This window comes from Argiope bruennichi, chromosome 6, assembly GCF_947563725.1.
Source record: "Argiope bruennichi chromosome 6, qqArgBrue1.1, whole genome shotgun sequence".
Taxonomy (NCBI): domain Eukaryota; kingdom Metazoa; phylum Arthropoda; class Arachnida; order Araneae; family Araneidae; genus Argiope; species Argiope bruennichi.
The window spans coordinates 76,907,025-76,931,143 of NC_079156.1; the positions used below are offsets into that span (position 1 = coordinate 76,907,025).

Sequence of the window (24,119 nt, forward strand, 5' to 3'; positions counted from 1 at the left end):
CATTCGCATTGCATATGAACGTGATAACATTAACACAACAATTTAGATAAATACAATTTGATATACGTTCCTTGTAATAAAAATTTAGTTATGTGCAAAATTTTGATTTGAAATGATCAGACCTCCGCCCCCTTAAGTTCCATAATTTTTTTGCTTGAAGTGGGGAGGGGGGGGGTAGCCTTTATTAATGAAATGCGAAAAAGTTTCGAAGAGATTCCTGCTAGTTTGTGTTAGTAATGTAAATAGATTTTAATAAAATTAAGCATTTATTAACTTCAAAAAGTTTCGACTATTTATTCGCGATATTATAAAATGATGTCTTTCTATTGCAATACTGAATAATTACATTTAAGTTTATAAAATTAATTTTTACGACCAGAATATACATTCTAATATTAATTCCACCTGATTACCCCCTCCCCTTCCTTTTTTTTTTACATTTTTGGATGGGGGGGGATTATTGTAATCGTCAAAATGTTCCACCTCGAGATTTTAATGAATCTTGTTCTTTTACAATTCCGAAAGTACGGAAAGGCCATTTAAAGAATTATGTTGTCTGTCGGTGAGAACAAGAAATAAAAACAATTTTAACCAGATGGCCGAATGAAATTTTACATGTGATCTTAACACGAGGAATGTAGATTTCTATGAAATTTAGGAGAAAATTTTGTGTGTCTATTCGCTTATACACTCATGATGACTGAAAAATATAATCATCTAGACGATTATAAGTTATATCGCCGAACTAAGATCGGTATCAAACTGGCCGAAGATTTGACTGTGTATTGTCTTTTCTCTTCATATATATCATATTTAGGGCCTTCTATTGAATACTTCATATTTAGGGCCAATACTTCATATTTAGGGCCAATTCTATACTTCATATTTAGGGCCAATCTAATGAAAGAAAACTGTTTAAAACGCATTCGTGATTTTTATTTTTTCACTTGCCTATGATATTTAAAAATTTAGCACCAAGTGCCTACTCTATTGTATAAATGCACAGGAAATTCAGGGGATTCCGAAAAGGGTGTTTTGGTAATTAATGTTGTGATAAAACCGCAATAATTTCTTTTCGGGATATTACGATTCCAATCGCTTTGAATATCTATGTATTTTCAAGAATGTGAAGTCTAAACTGCTTATAAAGCAATTTAATTTGCTTTCGAATCGATTGATTGATAAACAAAAGTTTTGGATTTTTTCCCCTTCTTTTTTTTGAAAAGGCGTTATTTCTGCAGTCCCTTTAATAGATGTCACTTAATTTGAATTTTGAAAGAAAATTTTGAAAATATTCTTTATTATCAAAAATTTTTTTAATGAATTCCTTGAATATTTTTATAGGTTCAAACATAACTTATTTCAGAAAAAGCTTCGCATGGCCGCAATGGCACGGATAATGAAAATATGGTCTAAATTATCAACTTCTTTGCATGTATTACGCATGAGTTATTTGATAAATTTAAATAAAATGGCTGATGTTATTAAAGTTTTGCTGGAAATTCTTGTGCAAATTATATCTTTCCTACTATTTTTTGTCCTTGATGATTTCAGGCATGGAAGGTAGGTACTGGTCTTTAGTGAATGAGTACGTTTCCCTTTTAGTGGAATGATAATTACTGAATACAGCTTCAACCTTTGAAATTTTTATCATCAGTTCAAATACATGAAAATAAATATTTAAATTTATTTAGAAAATAAATGAAAATAATTTACGAGAAACTTTAATTGCTTTCTTTTCAGTCAAACAATCAATCATTGAAATTATGTTACATTCATTGAGAGAAGTAAAAGCTGAACTACTGCGCAACGCTTATTAAAATCTCTAATATATGGAATTTTAAGAATAATCTGGTTTACGATATGATAATGAAAGAAAAAAAAAATTAAAGCATTAAATGAAAGATTGCAATATAGGATAATTTTAAGTTAGAATCAAGAAAGCAAGAAATATAAAATCAAGTTTCGCATGCGCAGTATTCCAGTCATTACTTTCACCATACCTAGACATCGAAGTTAAAACATGTAAACATGATGTGTTTTTGATATGCTCATTTTCATTAAAGACCAATTTTTTTAATATTAATATAATTGTTCAATTTAAAATTTCTCCATTTATTGTCACATTATTTTTTCCTGTTATTCAAGTCAAGTATTTAAAAATATGCTTCGTTTAATTCGTAATCTAAACCTACTTCGTGCAGTTAACTCAGCGAATGTTTATAATGTGCAAGTAAGATGTTCTTCCGATTCAAGAAAAGACAATGAAACTGATCATCCAGACAAAAAAAATGAAATCAGTATTTCAGGATTGGCTCAAGCACTTGGAAAATTTCGTGAACTTGAGAAATCAGAGGGCAAAGTGGAATCTCCCCCAAAACCGCAACGAAGTTTTCTAAATTTACTTAGACATTCAGAATTTGTACAAATGGGTGACCCTCATGGTAAAGTAGTTGTAGGTAAAATTTTTCAAGTTGTTAAGACTGACTTATATATAGATTTTGGTGGGAAGTTTTATTGTGTTTGCCGCAAGCCAAAGAAAAATTCTGAGTAAGTGTCTTTTCTTTATTACTTTATCTAAACTTTAGTTAGAGTACTACATTTTCCAGATAAATATTTAAAGAAGTTTAAATATCTAAATTTGATTCTGTTATAATGAACATGTTTCTTTTGTTTGCAGAAAAGGGATGAAATGGGGTACCAAAAGTTATTTTGATTTATAGTAGATATATATATCTTAAACTCATTCTTCATGTTCTTGTGAATGATGTCAGAAAAATACTCAGCTTGAAGATATAAGCTTGATTAAATCATTATTCTTAAGTGATGTCTCGATTTAAAAAGTTTAAAAGAAAATTGTATTCAGCTCTCATATGATCGTAATTGCAGAATATTTTTTCTATAGAAGTTAAAGCAAAAAAAGAGGCAGATTTTTTCAACAACAACAACAACAACAAAAAAAACCCCTGGGCAAAACATTTCTAGCACATTATAATGTACTAGAAATGTTTTGAAGAAAGTCTTTAAGATTATTATTATTATTATTTTTTTTTTTTTTGAAGTTTGAAATAACTGTGCTCATTTCATATGACTGTTGTATAGCTTCTAAATGGAAAATCTCTCAGAAAATTCTATTAAGTGATTCATATTCAAATATAATTTAAATCATTATTTAGTTACTTAAATGAAGTAAAATTCCACAGTAGATGTTTGATTTACCTGTATATTTTTCTCTTTGCTGATATTAGAGGTCAATAGGAAATAACATTTCAACATTTGTTGCAACTTTTATTTTTTTATATTGTTTCAATTAATTTCTTGTTAAAATTTTATATTTATGAACTACAGAATATATACATATATAAAAAGTGCCTAAAAAAAGTGGAATTAGCATTTATTTCCTTAACTATTGTAATTTGACATATACTTCTAGTTACAAAATTGTATCAAATAAGACATCTAAATTCATGAAAATTCTCTGACTTCTGTAGAGAGTAATAATAAAAAGTTACAAAAATTTTATATGGCTTCCATAATATAAAACGTCAACAAGTAAAATATTTTTCTTGCACTCATTCATCTATAAGGGTACGAACTTTCATCCTTTGATCTGTAAAAATTTCTGAGATATTAAAAAGAAAATGTATTGATTTAGACTATTTTCAGACTCATTTTAATTTTCAGGGTTAATATGCATATAGCAAAAGATCATTAAAAAGGCAGAATAGATCATTAAAAAGAATGAAAGTAATATCTCATTCTTTGATATCAATGCGAAGTCACATTCTTTTAATAATAGTTATGTACATGCAATCCAGTTCATCACATAAAAACAGGCTTATGGAATTTGTTGGTAAAAATCAACAGTGTATAGGTACTTTTCCATTAGCTGGGCGCAAATGTCACCAATTGTGAACCAAATACGAATTTAGCGGAATTCTACATTATTCTGCAATTTTTCACTTGCGTCTGGCTAATGAATTGTGAACCAAATGCGGATTTGGCGGAATTCTATGTTATTTGGTGATTTTTCGCTTGCACCCGGCTAACTGAAAAGTACCGTGTGTATAGTCAAAAACAATTTAGTTGAACAATTGTAAGTCAAATGAGTAAATTGAATACAAATTCTTGTGAACCAGGCCTATCAAGGAATTCAGCATCCAGCTTTGCATGCAGAAAATATGTCTTATAGCTGATGTATGGTGAGAAGGAGCACCATCTATTTGTGACTACAGTACACTCCCTAGTATACAATTCATGACTATCTGGCTAGTTTTCATTCCTCATAATTACATGTGGAAAGCAAAGTATTTCATTGGCAATATTGTCAAGGTATCAGAAGCAGGCATCTGCTATGATCCTTTTACGTATCATGGGCAAATTGCAAGTTGTGACAGGCAAAGAACAGCGTTCTGTTCATTATTCATTGTTTTATCAATGTGTAGCGAATCCTAACTGTTGCTGCTGTTCCTGATTATAGCTGCACTATACGTACAGTGTTTATAAATTGTTCTTCGGATATGCTTAATGATTTTTTAAGTAAACCACAGTGAATATTTCAAAATGGGTGATAAATGAAAAAAAGTTATAGTGATTATGGAGAAGAAAAATTACACATTATGTACCGACTAGATACTAATCTAAGAGTTAAAAATATAGCTTCAGAGTAGGAGTATGGAAAAGTACAGTGGGAGAGTAGGAAAAATATTGAGAAGAAATCAAAAAGTGGTGTGTTGCGGAAGCTAATGGAAGCGGAATAAAAGTAAAAATAAACATGCTGAAAAATAAGCATAAAGAAGTTTAGGTAGTTTTATTTTTGTAGCATGAACACTTAAGAGGAAAAGGAAAATAAAAAAAAAGAAATTCATTTCTTGAAACGTGCAGTGCAGTATATAAACATATATGTAAATTATCAGTTCAGAGCCTTCTATTTTAACTCAACATGTTACCGACAACTAGTTCCATGATTCACTGGGCCACATTCACATTCTACGTGGTCTCAGATAAATGGAGGTTTTAGTATTCAATAAGAAGTGAGAAAATATGTATTATAACAGTGGGTTTTGGTGTAAAAATTTTGTCTTTTGGTATTGGTGAGCAAAAAAATGAGTTTAGAGAATTCCGCCTTATACAGCCTGCCCTTCTACCACATTAGGTCAGATAGTCAGGAGTATACTGTATGTCTGTAGAAGTATTGTGACAGGCTAAAGATTTAAGACTTAATGCCACTGAAAATCAATTGAGTTTATTGATCACTATTCAACATACTGTTGTACAAAAAAAGGATAAATCAAAGAGCTTCTAAATCTGTCACACCACACATTTGTAGAAACTTTTTACTAATTTTGAGCCTCTTATATGAAGAATATATATATATATATATTCATCTGAAAAGAGATTATTTGATGATTGATACTTCCATCTTGATTATTGTGATATTTATCTGACCAAACTGTGTTTCTGAAAACCTCGCATGCGGCTCAGTTGTACAAATTTTTTTTGCTGATCTTCGTCTGATTGTAGCTCTTGGAATCCACAGATATTATATGTATGTCACCATTCACATTGAAGTGTTCTCTGTACTGTTGCTTTGGAATGATGACTTCTTAAATAACTAATCATACTTTAGCTTTTATAATTATACTTTTTTTAAAAGTAACTTGAAAAAGTAGGTAAATAAATAAATAAATGAAATAAAAAATGCAAAAGTCAAATAAATAAATAAAAAATGTCAAATTCTGCATCACCTCATATAAAACCTCATACTTCCAGAGCAATTTTTTTTTTTTCTGGAAGGATGCTGGTAAAACAGAAACTGATGCAGTATTTGTCTGTAGTTAGGCTAGTATTATGATCACCAGCATTTCAAAATGTTCCTTGATCCTGAAGCATATCATTTTTTGGTAATAATATCTTTTACTCATATGTAAGCAAAGCATTTTCTTTGCTATTTTGGATTTCCACTACTACTTTAAAATATTTTAAATGCTTAACATCATAAATTTAAATGTAATGAATGTTTATATTGAAATTTGTATGTAAAAAATGTTTCAATCTAAATTTGTGAGAAGCCACTCTAAATTTTAAAATAAGCATATCTCTGCAATTTAATTGATACACATTTGAAACTGTGGGTGCATAATAAATGAACTTAAAATTAATTGATATTTTTATACTATTAGGTCTTTATAAAAATTCAATTTTTTAAATTTTTTAATTTTAACCTCTACAGAAAAATTAAAGGATTTTTATACAATTTCATATCTTATCTAATGAAACTTAGCAGTTGGAAATATTTTTCTTAGTACAATATTTAGGAAAATAAATGTTTTTTTCCCCTACTTTTTGGGGGATACTTTGTATACACATGATTTTTTAAAAAGTTATTTAAAAGATTAACAATTTATACTGAGATTTTTAATTGGATTGTAATTGTTTGACATAAAATATTCCTATAATAAAATACACATAATTAATGATGAAAACAGAACATAACAAGTGTGTTAAACTAAAAAGAAGCCAGAGATAGAGAGAGAAAAAAAATGTTTTTTGTAGGCAAAAAAAAAAAAACAAAAAAAAAAAACTTTTTTAGAAAGAAAAAATCTAATTAAAAAAGTATACAAAAATGGGTATAGAAGAATTGTTTTATTTTTCTTATGTTTTTAATTCAATTTCTGAAATTTTCTAACAATGTGAAGTCAAAATATGAATTTACTTGTTTATTTTTATGACGCCTCCAATAAATCTCCAAAACATGCTAAGCATAGACAATTTGGCTATTGGCATAATCCCGAAAATCAACAACATTAATTTAACATTAAATTAATTAATTTAAATTATAAATTAATTTACTTAGATTCTTCATTTTTAAAGTAATTCTTAAAGAAATTAATTTTTAAAAATTATGCGCCATTTACAGTTAAACCTCGCTTAACGAGTGCCATGCACAAGGAAGAAAGCAAAATCTAAAAAAGTGGTTCCCTTAATGAGCTACGTTTCAAAGAATGAGTAGTGAGAACATACTGTGACATCACACATTGGATTGGTTTGTATCAATCTATATTGAGTGCTTGTTTGCTGGGAACCTATATATTTATATTGAAGAGTTTTGGTTTATAGCATTGCGAAAGTGAATCCATGGGGTTTGAATTATTGCCTGTGGACACTTAATCAGTGAGATTTTGTTTATAGCCGGGTATTATTGGTGCATATCAATAGCTGGTGGAAGAGCCTAGCCAGAACTACTATGGAATTGCATTCCGTGTCACAACAGAAAGCCACAAACATTTGGTCAGATGAAGAAGTAATACTTGCAGTAGAGCAAGAACATTCCAGTGAAATAAGGAAAGTGCTGAAAATATGGGAAATTATTGCATCTTAGTTTGAGAAGCATCATTCTAATTAGGATATAGCTATGCTTTCTACAAATTCAGTCAAATAATAATGCTGTGTCTCATTTTCGAATAAATTTCGAAGCATGTCCAAAAATAAATGTCTTTAGCCAATATTTTGTAAAAAAAAATAAAACAAAAAAAACATCTTTATATTATTAATAAATTGTTTGAGTTATTATTTTTTTTAAATGGAATGCAATTTTACATGGAACCCTGTGGGATAAACTGTTTTACTGAACGAGTGTTTTGCATTATGAGTAAGATTCAGGAGCAAATTATTCTTCTTAGGGGAGGTTACACTGTATTAAAATTGTCAAATTTTAAAAATAAATTATTATTGCTGTTTTAACTGGAAGATTGTTTATTTCTTGCATTGTACTCATTTTTTTCAGTTTAAATATTTAGATTAATAAAATTTATCTTGCGGTCTTCAGCTTTGAATTTGCAAAGTTCCCCAAAGTTTTTTTTTTTTTTTTTTTTTACAAACAATATTATTAATTCTTTCTTCATGACTTTGAATCTTTCCACTGCAACCAATTTTGTTACCTTTAATGAAGATTTGTATGCAGGCATTACTTACATTTTTGACTGAAATTTAATATTTACAGTTGTAGATTTTGCAGGAATCAAAGGAACTTTTTTTTAACTAAAAATCATTACTTTCAAGGACAAACTATAAGTACTTCTAAAGTTGGAAATAATTCTATATCTATGCTTTCTGTAGTTACAATATCTGGAAGGCAACTTAATGTAGAATATTTTAAGTCAAAAATTGTTATATAGTTAAGACTGAAAACCAAGTATTTGTTCTTCTATTAATTTAGGGATATTAACAAATAAAAAAAAGTTATGACTAGAAGAGAGTTAAATCTACATATATATGGGAAAAAAAATTAAGATGTTCCTTTTTCCCTTAACATATGATGAGAGCTGGTTTTAATAATTAAAAAATGTAGTAGTTCTTACTGCACAAACTTCTGGTAAAGATTAACTTTAAATCCAGATGTTTGTGGGATGATCATTATGCTTGGAGGCCATTGATACTTTGATTTACATTCATTTTGTGACAAAGTATGTGTCCTAATGTTTTCTTATGGCCATCTTATCACACATAATTATTTCTATGCAACTAGATAATCATTAATATTTTTGATCTACTATGATGAATTCTTTCTATCAACTTGAGAAAAGCATTAATTAATACTGAATGTAATAGTTCATATTATTTCATATTGTTGAAATTTCTTTTAAATAACTAAGCTTTGTTATGTCAATGAAAATTTCTGTTAAAATGGTTGATCAACAAAATTGTTTACTAAAACTCTTATATTTGACAGGGTATACAGGATCAGGTGTCATAGAATGAGCCCTCTTTAAACAAAGCACTTATGATATCATGTTCAAGTACATTTGAGTTTACAGAGTTATCATTTATTTAATTGTGATTAAGAGTGTGTTGAGTTTCTTAAAGTTTTGCAATAACAAACTTTTAATCAAGGAAGTTAAATTTTTTATCCTATCTGAATTGTTAATTAACACATATATATTTCCAATTAGAATGCTAAACTGTTTCAGATTTTTTTTAAAAAAAAGGTTTGACTTATTAAAGTTATTACTGCAGATAAATTAATTTTAATGCCATTTAAAATTTTAATTGTTATTAAGAGTGTGTTGAATTTCTAAAAGTTTTGCATTAACAAATTTTTTTCCAAAGAAGTTAAATTTTTTATCATCCTTATTGTTAATTAACATATATATATTTCCAATTAGAATGCTAAACTGTTCTAGATTTTTTAAAAAAAGGTTTGACGTATTAAAGTTATTACTGCAAATAAATTAATGTATGAAAATAAAAAGTAATATTTATAAATATTTTGAACTTTAATTTCCTAATATAGCATTTTCTGCCTTGATTATGAAATCAAAAACACTACTCTCAGTTTTAAGTGCTAGACTTTAGTATATGCATTATCTTTTTATGACAGTATTGCAAAAAAAAAAAAAAAAAAAAAAAAAAAAAAAAAGAAAGAAAGAAGGGGAGAGGGGTATAGCTGACATTAAGCATTCAAATCAAACTCATTTATATCTTTGAAAAGTACTGTTGGAATTTGGTGAATTATATGTTATTCAGAATTTTTATTTATTTAAATCCTGTTGTTCTCATAATAGAAGACCACATTTTTCTAGATATAATGATGTATCTAATCTATAGCATAAAATTTTATTTTTCTTCTGATTTTTAAAGAATTATAAGTATTTTTTTAGTTTAATTTTTTAAAACTGTAAATTATTATAAGTATTGAATTTTTAAATAAATATTATCTATAAAATGCTCTTAGTATTATCATTTTGATATTCAACATTTTCTTTACTGATGTTATTATTATAGAATAATTGCTAAATAATGTAAAATAATAAATAAAAAAAAACTTAATTTTTTTTATTAGTCTAGTATTATGTATTTTGCTTTTTGAAATATTTTTAAAATAATATTTGTAGTGCAAAGCAAGTAATAATGACATATTGCAAGTCATGATTCTTATTTCAATTATACAAAACAAATTGGTTTATTTTTTTAGAAAGTTCATTTTTATGAACTTATTCACATTATTGCACATTTTGATGTTTGGTAGGTTTTTAATAGTAGATAATTTTGTAACTTTTAGGTTTGTAAATATTAGATAATTTTGAATATTATTACAACTTTATATCGGTATCTGCTCTGGCTTATTATAAACATCAAAATGTGAACTTAGTCTATTGCTTCTACATCTTGTGTCTCTCTTCTTGGATAGTAATTCATTCCTTATCAGTGTGGGATAAATAGAAGTAAGAAATAATAATTAATTCATTTTTTTTATTTGTTGAAAGTAGTTTATCTTGCTTGTCATTAAATGCAACGGAAACATCAAATATGATTGTAGAAAATATACATCAAAGTAAATCTTATTAGTCATGCATTATTTCAAAATATACAATTAAATATATTAGGAAAATATAGAATTGATTATATACATAAAAATTTCCCCAGATTAAAAAAATGTTAGCATGAAATAATTATCAAAGACAGTAACATATTTTTCATCCCACAGTTTCTATACTTAAATATATTTTTATATAAATATTTTTTTTATTGTTGAATAGATGTTATAATAAATGAAACAGTAAGTCAAAAATTTAACTTTAAAAAAATAGTGTCAATAAGTTAAAGATTGCAATGTGTTTTATGAAAACAAATCAGTAATTTCTGTTCAATAGGAGTTTAAAAGTTCAAACAGATGTTTGTCATACTAATTTGTGATATTTAAATGCACTATAACAATTAGTATGCTTATTGTTATTATATATCAGACAACTCATAGCAAGAACTAGAATATCGATATGACATTCCTTATAATGCAATGGGAACAAATACTGAAATTTACTGTGATATTTGATATAATTACAAATTGAATACAATATTTACAGAGATAAAAAGGTGTCTAACAGGGGGAAGGCATAGGTTGGGAAATTTCATTTTAGAATAAGATTTAGTAAATAGTATAGTTTTAAAATATTAAAGCACAATAGCTAGTCAATTCTGAGAAGCTAACCTTCAACTTTGGTGTAACTTATACTAATAAGTTTTGAGTATTGCTTTGTAAAGCAGGGTAGATGATAATCAGAGTCTGACTAATGCAGGGGCATATGGGACAGTTCTCCCGGGTCCACACATCAGAGGAGGGGCCCCCAAATTGAATAGAAAGTTTAATTTACGTTTTCTTCAGTAATGAAGCGGTTCTTCATTACTGAAGTAGTAAAGCAGATGTAGGCCCCCAAAGAAGTTTTTGTCCGTGGCCCCAATTAAATCTAAGGCTAAGTCGGGCCCTGGTGATAATGTAGTATCCTTACTAATCAGATGGTGATTAGGTTCAATCCTGATTTGGGTGGTTTATTTTCTGAAATTTATAATTTTGTATTAACCACATGCTGCTTAATGCAATCAATACAGGATTTAAGAATTTTGATAATAAAGAATAGATAATAATAACCGAATTGGGTAAAATCAATTATATCTTTATTATTTCAAAAGAAAGGAGCAGAAGACATTAATTTACAGATTATGAATAAATATTTTTCAATATTTCAATAAGAATTATAATTATTCCTTAAGAGTTCACTTATATACTGTGTTCTCATATTTTTCTTAAATTTGTTGAACAATGATACACATTGGTTTCAAAATATCAAATGCTTGACACATACCAGCATTTGTACCAGGTTTTTCTTTAACACTTTCTTTCCCATTGAAAGTAGCATAACTTTTTTAAATTTTACAAAGAAGCTGTGAAATTTTCAGTTGTACAGCAACATGGACTCATCAAAGATAAACATTTATGCATGTTAAAAACTTCAATTTTGTTTTTAAAATTCAAGTTCCTCTCCCTCATCATTTTGCTATTTTAATACATTTGCAAATAACAGTGATTTATGGCCAAATTTCTAGTCACATCTGGCAGTTTAGCTGCTGGCTTAAACCAATCTAGATTTTTCTGGTTCTGACAAAAGAATGTGAACCCCACAGCATGGGAAAAATGATTTGCAGACGTTTCCTTGTAAATAGAGTAAGAAATTCCATGAACAAATGTTATGAAGCATCTGTGGATCTACTTCAAGCTTGATAACATTAAATGATGTAGTAATCTCGCTGAATGAATATCTTTGTGTGCATTTAAATACTTCAGTTTGGGATCAGAGGTTTTTAATAATATAAAGTAAATTATAACATCAGCCGTGATCACATGAAATAGTTTTCACTGTATTTACAAATATTTTTATCATTCTTATAAACATTACATAAATAATTAATAATAATGTTTTAAATTATAAACATTACATATATAATTTATTATATATGTAATGTTATTTTAAACTATTTCCAAAGATTTATCTTAATTTAGCCCATAGTAATTTCATCCTCTTATCCAATTCCACTTTCTTTACTTAATTATTTCAAGAGAAGCTTTATAAAATTGCTGAATCAGCTAAACACCGACACTTTCACATGCTCTGCGTGAAGGGACAAAATACCGCTGACTTAATAAATTCTTCTAAAAGATTCCTGTGTTTCCCTTGCTTTTTGATTGACATGCCATGGAAATCCCTATTAAAATATCACAGTATATAAGACAGGGATAATTTGTTCCTCCTTCTTTTTAGGCCACTTCTTGCCTAATCTGTTGCTTGAGCGGACTTGCTTGTCTGCGCCTTCTTGTAAATAAACTATGTCTTCCCAGGAGAGAAAGTACAGCGAACTTTAAAACTTCAATGAGTCTCACTCCTTGTTGCACCTGCATTCTGTTTCACATTAAATAATGCTTACATATATATGCATGTTATCATATATATCTACCTAAAACTAATTCTTTAAAAAGCTGAATAATTATGAAATCTTTAATGAAGATAAATAACTATATCTACGATTGTCATTAAAAGATAATTACAATCTTTAAATTAGGGATTAAAATAAGTATAAAATTTGGTTCTTAATATATCAAACTGGTTGGAGTTACACATGAAACAAAGAGCAGCTGCTAATCTTTTGAATATATTGGAAGATAATCCAAAATTTGAAGTTTGCTTCCCAACACAATCTTCTCAGAAATATTGCTCTTAAGTACACACACGTACATAATTTATTAATTGTACAAGATGTCTTTTCCCCCTCCCTTCTGTTTCTAAGGGATTTAAAAAAAAAATAGTTTTGGCTTTGGTAATTAAAACAAATAGATGCCAAAAACCTTTCTAAAATGTATGAATAGTAAACATGCACAATTCTTTTTCCGTGATGAGTATAACCGTAGTTATTTATCACCATTAAAGTTGTGCCTAAAATTATTATTTTGCTTTGGAATTAAATTTTAGCTCTGACTAGACTGTCATGTCAATAAGCAATTATTTTTCTGGTGGAATGATTAATATTTTAATAAAAATATTTGCACACAGTTAATTTAATTTGAAATTATTAATTTCTAAAAAAAAAGTAAGCAATAAATGCAGAAATAAACCCTGACTATCTACTGACTGAAATAAACCCTGACTTTAGTAGTTAGCACACTACTAAATATGCTGTTTCATTGCTAACCAATATTAACAACTTATACTATTTGTATATAAGCTATGTTGAAACTTTGAAGGTTATTTTCACAAAACTGGTTGACTATTGCATTTGTTATTTTAAATAGTGAATATTCTGAAAGCATTTTAATAATGTACCACGTCCCATTTTGAACTGAAATCCATTTTTTTGCTATTTACTTATGCAGTTGCACATACTTTTAATTTGACAATTGTGTTCGGAAACAAATTTTTTTTCAATTGTTTAATAAACTTTGTATACTGAGGAAAGCTGAAATGTAAACTGTGACATTTCTTTATATTATACCATTAACAATTTACCTACACAAATACCTGTGTACATATTCTGTCAACTAATTTTACTGTTTTATTTATTAAATTTTGGGAGGAGTAATCGATTTGTGTTTATTTAATACATGAAAAAAATAAATTGTTCAACCTCATAGAAACATACTTTTCAATTGAGCAAACTAAAAATATATGAAATGATAGGTATGTTATAGCCATAATTTATTTCTGGATGCGAAAACACTCGCAAATTGTTCAAGGATGAAAAATCACACACACAAAAAAAGTTACTTTATCACTGAGTAATTAACAAATTAATGCATTAATATTGTTTGCACTAATGATGTTTATTTTTAAAAATATCATTCATTGTATTTAAAAATTATATACATATTAATTAAAATATTTTTTATTTCTTTTAAGAGTATGAAAAAGTTTTATATTTTCATTTATATCTATTATTTGGATTAGGAACTAAAAGAAATTAATATAAATGAATGTTAACATTTTTTTTCATTGTAGCTGATAAATTTCTAAAATTAATGATTTACTCTTAATTTTTTCAGGTTATATGTCAGAAATGCTGAAGTCAAGCTGCGAATAAATGAATTAGAATTATGTGCTCGATTCTTAGGGGCTGTTGAAGATTTGACCTTGTTAGAAGCAAGTGCAACTTTGATAGAATTAGTTTCAACACCAGTTAGCTCAGATGCAGCAAGTAGACTACGTAAAAATAATTAAATAATGTGTAATTCTGCCTATACTACTGGTAATAAATACTTGATATGCCTTTTAAGCTTGTAACTTCATTTTATAAACAAGAAACATGAGTCATACTCAATATTTCAAGAACTACCTAGTCTTTTGATTCTTTAATTTTCACATGCCACACTTATTTCCTCTAAAAAAATGTACAATTTGAGAAATCTTGGTTTAGACTCCATTAATTACAATACTTTGATCTTAAAGGTCACGACTATTCACAATGTTTGTAAAATACAAATTCTGTGGGAATATTTTTCTAAGTAAACACCTTTTGATTACTTCTCAGACTTGAGGAAATTTCAAATTTGTGACTAAAAACTGTTTTATATATATAAATAAGTAACCTATATTATATTTTAACGCGGTTATTTGAAAAATAGTTCATGTGGAAAAGAAATGTAAAGATAAGTAAAAATAAGCATTTATGAAATTATTTTTTAAAAACCAACTTAATATTTATATTTAATTTCAATCAAATCTATAAATTTACAGTAATAAAATATATTCAGTCTCAAATATCTTGCTGTTATCTTTAATGGAAATCTACATCAGTATTTAGGAAACGAAAGAATTTTATAAAATATTTCATCTAAATCTAACCTGTTTTTTATTCTGTAAAATAAAATATAAAGAATTGATTTCCTAAACAAAATTTTCTTTTGAATAAGAAGGAAAAGTACTTAAATGACTAATAAGCAAAATATATGAAACTATTTTATTTGTACAAGTTATTTAACAGTTTCTATAAATTTGCATGAAATTTTAACGAAATTGCCACGAACAAAATTTCAATAATCATTTACTTTGTCAATTGTGCAAGTTCCCATCTAATAAGTTCTAGTCGTATGTTTATAATACATTAATTTCCCGAAATAATCAGATTTTTTTTCTATTGGGAAAATATACATCAGGAGAATGCTTTAAATTATAACAAATTTTAAAATTAGAAATGAAGCATCTACCCAAGATGAATTGTTGAAAGAAATGCATAGTACATTTCTAAAATATTTCCTAAGTACAATAAATATTAATTTTACTGTGTATTCAATATTGCATTTTCCCATTACTATTTGCATTATTGTACAAGACTATAAGAAAACCTTTCACACATATACTTACAGAATACTTGATTCTATATAATTTGCGATATTAAAGTATAAATTTCAAACTTTCCTGTTCATACTTAAAATGAATATTATAACTATCTTTTAATTTCAAAGATGACAATATTTGCTTTAGTCAAGATATTTAGAGAAAAGCAATATTTCTATTCATCACGATGAGGGGGGAAAAATTATAGAAACATGAATGGCATGTATTTGATTAAGAAAATCCCATGAGATTTATATATCAACAGGTTATTAATTATACTAATATAACATACTTTGAAGATAAGCCAGCAATTTAATTAACATATTTTAAAAAAAATATATATAAAGGATTCAGTTCAAATGTAGATCTTTACCGTAATGGCCACATACAATTGTAATATATTTTTACTCAAGTACTATTAAACAAATTAATGGTATTTTACATTGGGACATTTTTAATGCACCATCCAGTCTGCATGGAATTAGAAAAACTATCTATTCTTAGCTGAAAACATGATTTAAAAAATATTTTGATCTGAAAAATATACCAGACTATTCCGGTTCTGAATACTTGAATAAAGAAAAGTGAAATATTTAAATAAAAAAAATTCTTGAAGGCAAATTAAAATTAATGATTGTTAAACTGAACAGATGCTTTTCCAACCTTCATAATAATGTAAATTTTAATTTGCAGTGATTTTATGAAAAAATTAGAGACAGAATTAACTTGTTTGGGATTCCAAAATTGTCTTCAGAGTATGTACAATTCTCTTTCTAAACTTTTATATTTCACAGAACACATGTTGGAACACAAAAACCATTAAAAAATTATTGTATTCATTTTTTGCCTTCATTAAAATTATTATGTTAAAGAATAATCATGCAAAATAGAAGGCAATAAATAATTGTTAACAGATTAAATAAAAATATTAGGAAAACTCAACAGAAGACTGATTAAATAGAAATGGAAATAAAAAAAAGTTTATTTAGAATTTCAAATATTGATAGTAAGTTACAAGTCACAACAAAATACAGAAAATATTACAAGACTACATAACATAAAAAAGTAACAGAAAGTCTTTTATTGGTCAATAATTCCATGAAGTCACAGATAATGATTTATACTACTCAAATGTTCATCTTGAAACAATGCTTGAAATTGCAAATGATAAATGGTTTGATAAAAAATACAAACTTATCTACAATGATACACACATTAAAGATGGTGAAAAAATTAAGAAGCTGCAACATCACGGAACAGGCCAATAAGGTGGTAACACTTGTTAATCTCCAGATGAGCCTCGTCCATTTCTAGAAAAAATTACACTTTTTAAATATATTACTTAAATAATAAATATTTTTCAATAAATACCTGTAAAAAATTACATGTACCTGCTTCTTGATCCAGATCGACTTCTTGATCCTCCAGCATGTCCTCTAACAGGGCTTCGACTTGCAGAGCGGCTTCGAGAACGACTCCTGGACCTGCGTCGAGGGGAGCGTGATCGTGATCTAAGTGAGAAGAAAAGTCAAATGCTTTAAGTTTTAGGCTTTTCATGCTAATGGTACCACTGACTTACCTGAATTTCAATGAACTGATAACAGGGCACATTTCAACACTCTAAAAATCCTGGAACCTGTAATAACTTTCCCGATTTTGTTGTAGGTTGTTTCACAATTTGAGATTAACATTTTAATCCTTACCAATTTGCTAAATTTATTTATACCAGCTCAGCTACTTAAATAAATGATTTAATGTTTCTACTTATATTTATTTCATTTAGGAAAGGTATTTTATAATGTTAAGATTTCCACAGAGCAGAAAATATTTCCACTGTATGTATCATTTCAGATTTTTACGATTATCAAAGGTTCTAATTCACAAGATTAAATTTAGGTGTGTTTTTAACATATTAATTTCAGCACAATGCACTAAAATATGTCTGAATATGCGAGATGTGAAAATTTTATGTTTCTGAAATTTATGCCAATGAATTTCCATAAATTAAACCCAGGCTTTATTAACTTCAACCTTAAAGGGCTTAAAACACAGATAAAGAAAGGAAAAGACAAACCTCTTGTTATTATAATGTACAACTTAAAGTTGATAGCGCTAAGTAGTGAGCACATAGGAAACCGTGCAGGAATTTATCGAAGATGTTGCGCAGGTTTGGCTGAATAACATTAGATGACCCCCTAAGTGCTGATTTGTAGATGAAAGACATGTTGTGAGCTGTCGTCCTTAGCAGTGACGAGTCGAGGTTACATTGCGTTGTTTAATAAGACGAAGTGTAGTAACTTATGTTGAGCTGGTAACTCATTGTTGAATGCTGATCACAACAATGCAGCTTGATCGATAAAGTTGATTTATACACTGAGGCTGCGTTAGCCTATAAAAGTTAAATAATTTTAATACACACACTCATAAACAATTTCTTCAAGGTCACTTATATAATAACAACCTTGAAAAATTTAATTCCAGTTTTGTTCTAAATAAATGTAAAAATGTTTTCTAAAACATGTTAGTATTCTTTATCATTTTCTGCTTTAATCTTTAAAATATAAAGAGCAAAGCAGATAATATTTAGAACTTATTTCTTTATAAAAAACAAGAAATGCAATAACTTTTATCGTTTACCTTGATCGACCCCGCTTAGGGCCTCTACAGTCTCGAGCATAGTGACCACGTTCACCACATTCATAACACCTTTCATCAGGATTGTAACGAGGGGGTGGTCGGTATGATGATCTAGACTTTCCACTAGACAATTCAACTCTTACACGTCTTCCACAGAGAATTCTGAAATAAGTAAGCACTTTACAAAAAAAAGGAATATTACTCAGAATAAAATTTTTGAATAACTGTCTCAACTAATTTCTCAAAACAAAGAAAATTCAATTTCATTTTAATATACAATGCATCTGAATCATTGAATAATTTATCGCCTATTTAAATATGCAATTACAAATTGAAACTAGCTCAAACAAGTTAAAAAAATTAAATTGAAATATTCCAAGATAAATTATTACAGAACTGCATTTGTTTGTTCAAAAAATTAAGTCACAAATAAAATAGAAGCAAAACGGTTGAGTATAATTAAATTAATTTAACACTCTTCGAGAGATATTTGGCAAGTTTTAAACTACTAATTCTCTTTTGATACGAAGAAAATAATGCAACAAAATTTATGCTTAAGAAATACACAAAATAATAATTCCTTACTTTCCATCAAGTCCTCTGACGGCATCTCGGGCATCACGAGAATCTTCAAATTCAACAAATGCAAAACCAGGAGGATTTCTTGCAACCCATACATTTCTCAGAGGACCATAATAACTGAATGCATCTTCTAGTTCGTGACGCGTGCCACTATTTCCAAGTTCACCAACATATACTTTACAGTCCAAAGGACCGGAGTTACGATATCGAGAAGACATCGTTAAAAACCTGAAAGAAAATAAAATTTAAAAGATATGACACACACTTTGTTAAATAAACGAATGGAATAACAGAATATAGATATTTAGGGGATTTAAAATAAAAAGGAAAAAATTCTTAATAAAATAAAACAATTCTAAGATACCTTATTCTCTAAAGAGATTTAAATACTAGGATAAATTAGCTGGAATTTATTCTAAATTTGATGAGAAACCACAATGGCCCTACGCTCACGATCCGATTATTCGCAGGAAAATGGCGCCGTCCAACGATTAAGGAGTTGAATGATAACAATTTTTCAATCGATTTTAAGATCAAGAAAAATTATAAAATCAATTAATTTTTTGTTTTCTTATTTTAAGTTATTAGATTAATCGGATAAATTTTTAGATTATATATGTAAAGATTAGAAGTTTTATAAATAATGTGATTCAAGAGCAAACCAAAAAAAAAAAAATGAAAATTTCAAAATTCCGGCATGAATGATATATAACTGAATAACTGAACCATCAATTATCAAAAAGCCAAAAATATTAAACTGATTTATGATATGCTTTACTCTTTTTCTTAAGTATATTAATACATGAAAAATATTATCCTAAATTAATGTTACTGGCATCACATTTTAGTTGACCATTTTATAGCAAAGTTGGCAACGATTTGCGTTCTTTCCGGATTCCGACAGAAGTCTCATTTCACGTGGCGCGGCGTTTTCTGGATGCGCTGGTAAATTAAATTAATTGAATTTTGTTTCCAATTTGGAGGTGAGTAGCATATCAGTTCTCTGTATTCAGATTAAATTGTAATGGTTAAAATGAAATTTGATGTAAAACTTATGTAAATATTGTATTAGCGATATATGGTCTGCCATGTTATTTTTTCTTATGTTAATTATTATTAAATTTGTCTTGCAAATCGATTGAAATTTTCCAGAAGAATAGAAAATTATATATTCTATGCTTGTAATCTGCAAGTTTAACATGTTAAAATGAATATTTCAACTACTTTTATTGTTAGGCCTAAGCACGCACGAGCATGCCTGTTGGTTCTCGTAAATGGCATATCAAGTATGGTGGACAATGAAGAAGCCGCAACTTACATGTTGAAATAGAAATATCAGTATGAAATATATTGAATTACATATACCTGTATTTCATTATTATCTCGTACTTGATATTGTGTAAAATTGTTTGAAAAGATTTTGCTTCAAATGTGTGTTTTCATTAAACGTGTTCATTATTACGCCATGTTTGATAAGATTTTACAATACCTCTTTTCTTGTGCGATTCGTTTAAATGATTGATTTTGTATAAATCTGTGAAAAAAAAATTCAAAGCTTGTTTTTATCCTTGAATTGAATGTTAGATGTTTTAAATTAATAAAAAGTATTTAAAAGGCATATTTTTATTACCGAATTTTAAAATTTTCGGATATTGAATATTTGTAATTATAAAAATATTCTTATTTGAATCAGATTGTGGTTTATCTTAAGTTTGTTGTCTGATCTGTCCGAATGTGAGCTTTGTCTTACAGTATATTTATAATAATGGTCATCCTTATTTTTTTATATTTATGTAAATTGGGATTTTAAATATTAGTGCAAAATTTCATATGCATATCCAAATTCTTCAGATAAATTAGTTGAAATGTCTATAATGTTTTGTTTATTTTGAAAAAAAAACAAGTTATACAAATCGTCTACGTTCCAGATTCCGCAGTGTTTGTTCAGTCAGATTTTAACTGAATGTTCAAAACTGTATGTGTTTATTAGTGTGCAATTTTGGAAAAGAATTACCCAAACTTCTTGAAATCAGTTGGTTGGAACTGCTTCACAGTCGTACATTTTATATTTTACCAACTAATGATAAAGGGAAAAAGGAAGAAAACAAACAAAACTCAATACTTTTCACAGATTTTATATTTCAAATGTTTGTTATGTTTGACATTGTAAAGATTAAATGTGGCTGATTACAATTGCAGTGTTTTGAGATTTTTAAATTCTTAGTGTGGCATGGTTGCTTGAAAGCAACATATTTTCATTGGCTCTTACGAGAGACATACGACTTCAACAATAAGCATGCTATCGTACAGATTTTGGAATATAAATTTCTAAGAATTAAAGTTATTTTAAGTCTTATAAGGCATGTAAATATATACTACTTAGGATGTAAGTTTATAAAAAATTTTTTTAACTACTCGCTATTTATTATGTTATGTTTAATATAGAAAACACAAATAAAATTCTTTATAAAGTACACATTAATGAAGTATTAAATATATGAATGAATAAAAATTGGTAGTAACTCCTTATCTGTGTGTATACAATGTCATTAGACTTATAAAAAAACTCTTTAACAAATTGCATCAAAAACATAATTTATCAATGAAATAGTTCTTTAATACTCTTTCTGATAAAAGATTAAATTATAAGAATTTTTTTAATAGTATTTCATGGGGCATGTCAATCTGAAGTATTTTAGATATGAAGGAATTTCCAGAAAATAGCCACTTATCTTTTAATTTGCATGTAATTAAATATGCAAATAAGCATATTTGAAATTAATCAACTTTTATCATTCTTAATGGTATATTAACTTAAAAAAATCTGATGCAAAATTATTGTATTAATGATTGATGTGAAATCTTAAAAATGGGGAAGTATTAACAGAATAACCTGTATGCATAGATTGGAATAGCTCCTAAATAGTATTCATCTCTGATTATGAGCCAATTAGTCTAATATTGTAAAAAGATATCTAATTGTGAAGAATTATTTTTAAATGAAAAATTCGGGACTCTTGGGTAAAAAAAATATAGTATAAGTGTAATAATATTTTAAAGGTGGTAATCGTTAAATATGTATCTCTTAGTTGATGTTTTTCATTGAAAGATTTTACTAAGATTGGTGAAATAAAAAGTTAAATACATTTTTGATGTACTATGGTTTCGGTAGGGTTTATATTCAACCAGCCGCATTCCATCCAGCGAGACTACACATGTGCAGAAACTGTACAGAAGCAAATATGTATTCAGTCAAGATGAGCATTTGCTATTGTCACTTGTTATTTCAGTATAATCTTCCTTGTGCATGAATTTATTGGGACCTTTTAACTGGCTGAGTGTAAAAAATTTTTATGGATAAATATTCTTTGTAATGAAGCTTTTTATGCTGTCGATGTCTTACTATTGTATGTTAAGCTTATGCTCCAAATTTTTAATGAAAATTTTACTTGATAGTATTTGAAATTATATTGGGTTTCTTTTGAATTGTTAAAGATCAATGTTAAAAGTAATACGTAAGAATTAAAACTTAAGATAATTATGATTAAACTAATGAATGATGTAATCTTACATTTTATACTTTCCACTGGGAATTGAAAGTATACGCTATATAATATGTGTAATGAGCTTATGGATTAGGGAAAATTTAGGATAAAGCTTCCGACTTTCATGGTTAATTTTTATTCATTTTCTGTTAGTACTTTTAAAATATCTTTTACATACAAGGTGATTAACTAGGACAAGCTGCTTACATATTGATTAAAGTATAAGTGGATATTTTAATTGAGGGAGAGTGTAAAATTCTAATTAATTATAGGTACAGTGCAGTTGACTAGCCCTCAATCAAAGATAAAAATTTTGGGCAGCATCTTAAGCCTGTAAAGTAGGGTTTACATTCAAGTAGCACCTGCCACGTCCAATAAAACCATGTAGTGTAAAAACTGCACAGTAACAAATAGTTTTCCTATTGTACTATTTGTTACTTGCTATTGCTATTGCTCATTCTTTTAACACATTCTTCATTATTCGTTTAACATTACTCTTCTTTCTGTGCATGTGGCCTTATTATGGTTTTATAACTGGTTTACTGTAACTACACCTTATAAAATGGTTCATATCAAATTCCTTAAAGTTTTCAAATCTCTTCAATAGTTGGTAATATCTATTATGAAAAATAAATTTTCAGGTATAATCAGTGGAATCATTTTAATGAATAAAAGAAAAATGCAGATAGAGAATAAATGTATTGCCAATCAGTGGGAAAAGGCTAGTTAATGTAGATTAGAGCTCAAACATTTAAAAATTTACTAACCTATTTCTGTAAAATTATGTTGTGATACTGAAATTGGAAAATGAATTTAAAAAAAAAGAATTATAACTGATAATTGAAATGATAGTTAATAATTTTAAGTAAAAAATATTTTCACTCAAAATTCATCACTTCTAATTTGTAACAATCTTGAATTGGACATCTTGGGATCTTATTTCACGTTTTTAAGGTTAATAGAATTTTAAAGCAAATAACTTTATAGGTATAGCTATTATATAACCTGTATTTGGTATAATAATCTCAAGTCGCATAGTTTTTTGCTTTGCCTAAATCGTTAAATTTTTTATTAAATTCTTAAAACATGTATATATTGCATTCCTTAAATTTGTCGATATAATGCAAATACCTGGTACTAATTCTTAGACTAGCAATAGCATTTACAATCTTTAAAGTAAAATTTGCTTACTGCATCATTTATTATACATTAAACAGTAATCAGTTTTAATAAATTTATTTGAATATTAGTATCTATGATATATATAACTTTTAGAATAAAATCATTTCTTTGATATACATAACATTTTTGCTTGTCAGCGATCTTAATTATTGCCTATTTTTAGGCATACACACCCATGCTACCTTTACATATATTGTGATTGCACGAGATTAGAAATTTCTTCCAAGATCCAAAAAGCAATTTTTATATTCATTTGTTAGTAACTGTGCAATGGTCCTAGATATTAAGATCTTTTTTATTAATTACTCTATATTTATTACAAACAAAATAATGAATTTATAGAAAACTTTAAATACTTCATTTTAAGATAATTAAAACTACAAATATTTTTATAAAATGTAAAATTTGTTTATTTTAAAACTGTTTGATATTTAAACTTATTTTGAAACTAAAACTGTCTTCTGTTTTTAATTGGGTCTTTTATTTGATGAATGCCAGATAGAAAGCATTACATAGT

At 27.5% G+C, this 24,119-nt stretch overlaps 2 protein-coding genes across 4 annotated transcripts; one reads left to right on the forward strand and one right to left on the reverse strand.

Annotated features, from left to right (window-relative positions):
* Window positions 1-1,793: 1,793 nt before the first annotated feature.
* Window positions 1,794-14,595, forward strand: LOC129971678 (28S ribosomal protein S28, mitochondrial-like). The gene is made up of 2 exons (XM_056085653.1): window positions 1,794-2,550; window positions 14,366-14,595. The coding sequence occupies exons 1-2, from the start codon at window positions 2,165-2,167 to the stop codon at window positions 14,538-14,540; spliced, it is 561 nt and encodes a 186-aa protein (XP_055941628.1). The 5' UTR covers window positions 1,794-2,164; the 3' UTR covers window positions 14,541-14,595.
* A 2,025-nt stretch (window positions 14,596-16,620) lies between these two features.
* LOC129972839 (serine/arginine-rich splicing factor 7-like) lies at window positions 16,621-19,373 on the reverse strand. 3 transcript variants are annotated; one of them, XM_056087131.1, is made up of 5 exons: window positions 19,240-19,373; window positions 18,879-19,103; window positions 18,294-18,455; window positions 17,048-17,167; window positions 16,621-16,966 (listed from the first exon to the last, which is right to left on the reverse strand). In XM_056087131.1, exons 2-5 carry the CDS (start codon window positions 19,091-19,093, stop codon window positions 16,939-16,941), a joined length of 525 nt encoding a protein of 174 aa, XP_055943106.1. In that variant the 5' UTR covers window positions 19,094-19,103; window positions 19,240-19,373; the 3' UTR covers window positions 16,621-16,938. The 3 variants fall into 3 exon arrangements, 1 of the variants encoding a protein (XP_055943106.1); XR_008784903.1 differs by having other exon boundaries at window positions 16,937-16,966; window positions 17,048-18,045; XR_008784904.1 differs by lacking the exon at window positions 16,621-16,966 and adding an exon at window positions 17,731-18,045.
* Between the last annotated feature and the right edge of the window lie 4,746 nt (window positions 19,374-24,119).

Bases quoted from the DNA above. Each gene is read 5' to 3' on its own strand.
- LOC129971678 (XM_056085653.1), top strand. From the start codon at position 2,165: ATGCTTCGTTTAATTCGTAATCTAAACCTACTTCGTGCAGTTAACTCA. The intron at 2,551-14,365 runs GTAAGTGTCTTT...TAATTTTTTCAG, and splicing joins AAGCCAAAGAAAAATTCTGA to GTTATATGTCAGAAATGCTG.
- LOC129972839 (XM_056087131.1), bottom strand. From the start codon at position 19,093: ATGTCTTCTCGATATCGTAACTCCGGTCCTTTGGACTGTAAAGTATAT. The intron at 17,168-18,293 runs GTAAACGATAAA...CTTCTCACTTAG, and splicing joins CCTAAGCGGGGTCGATCAAG to ATCACGATCACGCTCCCCTC. The intron at 16,967-17,047 runs GTACATGTAATT...AATTTTTTCTAG, and splicing joins CGATCTGGATCAAGAAGCAG to AAATGGACGAGGCTCATCTG.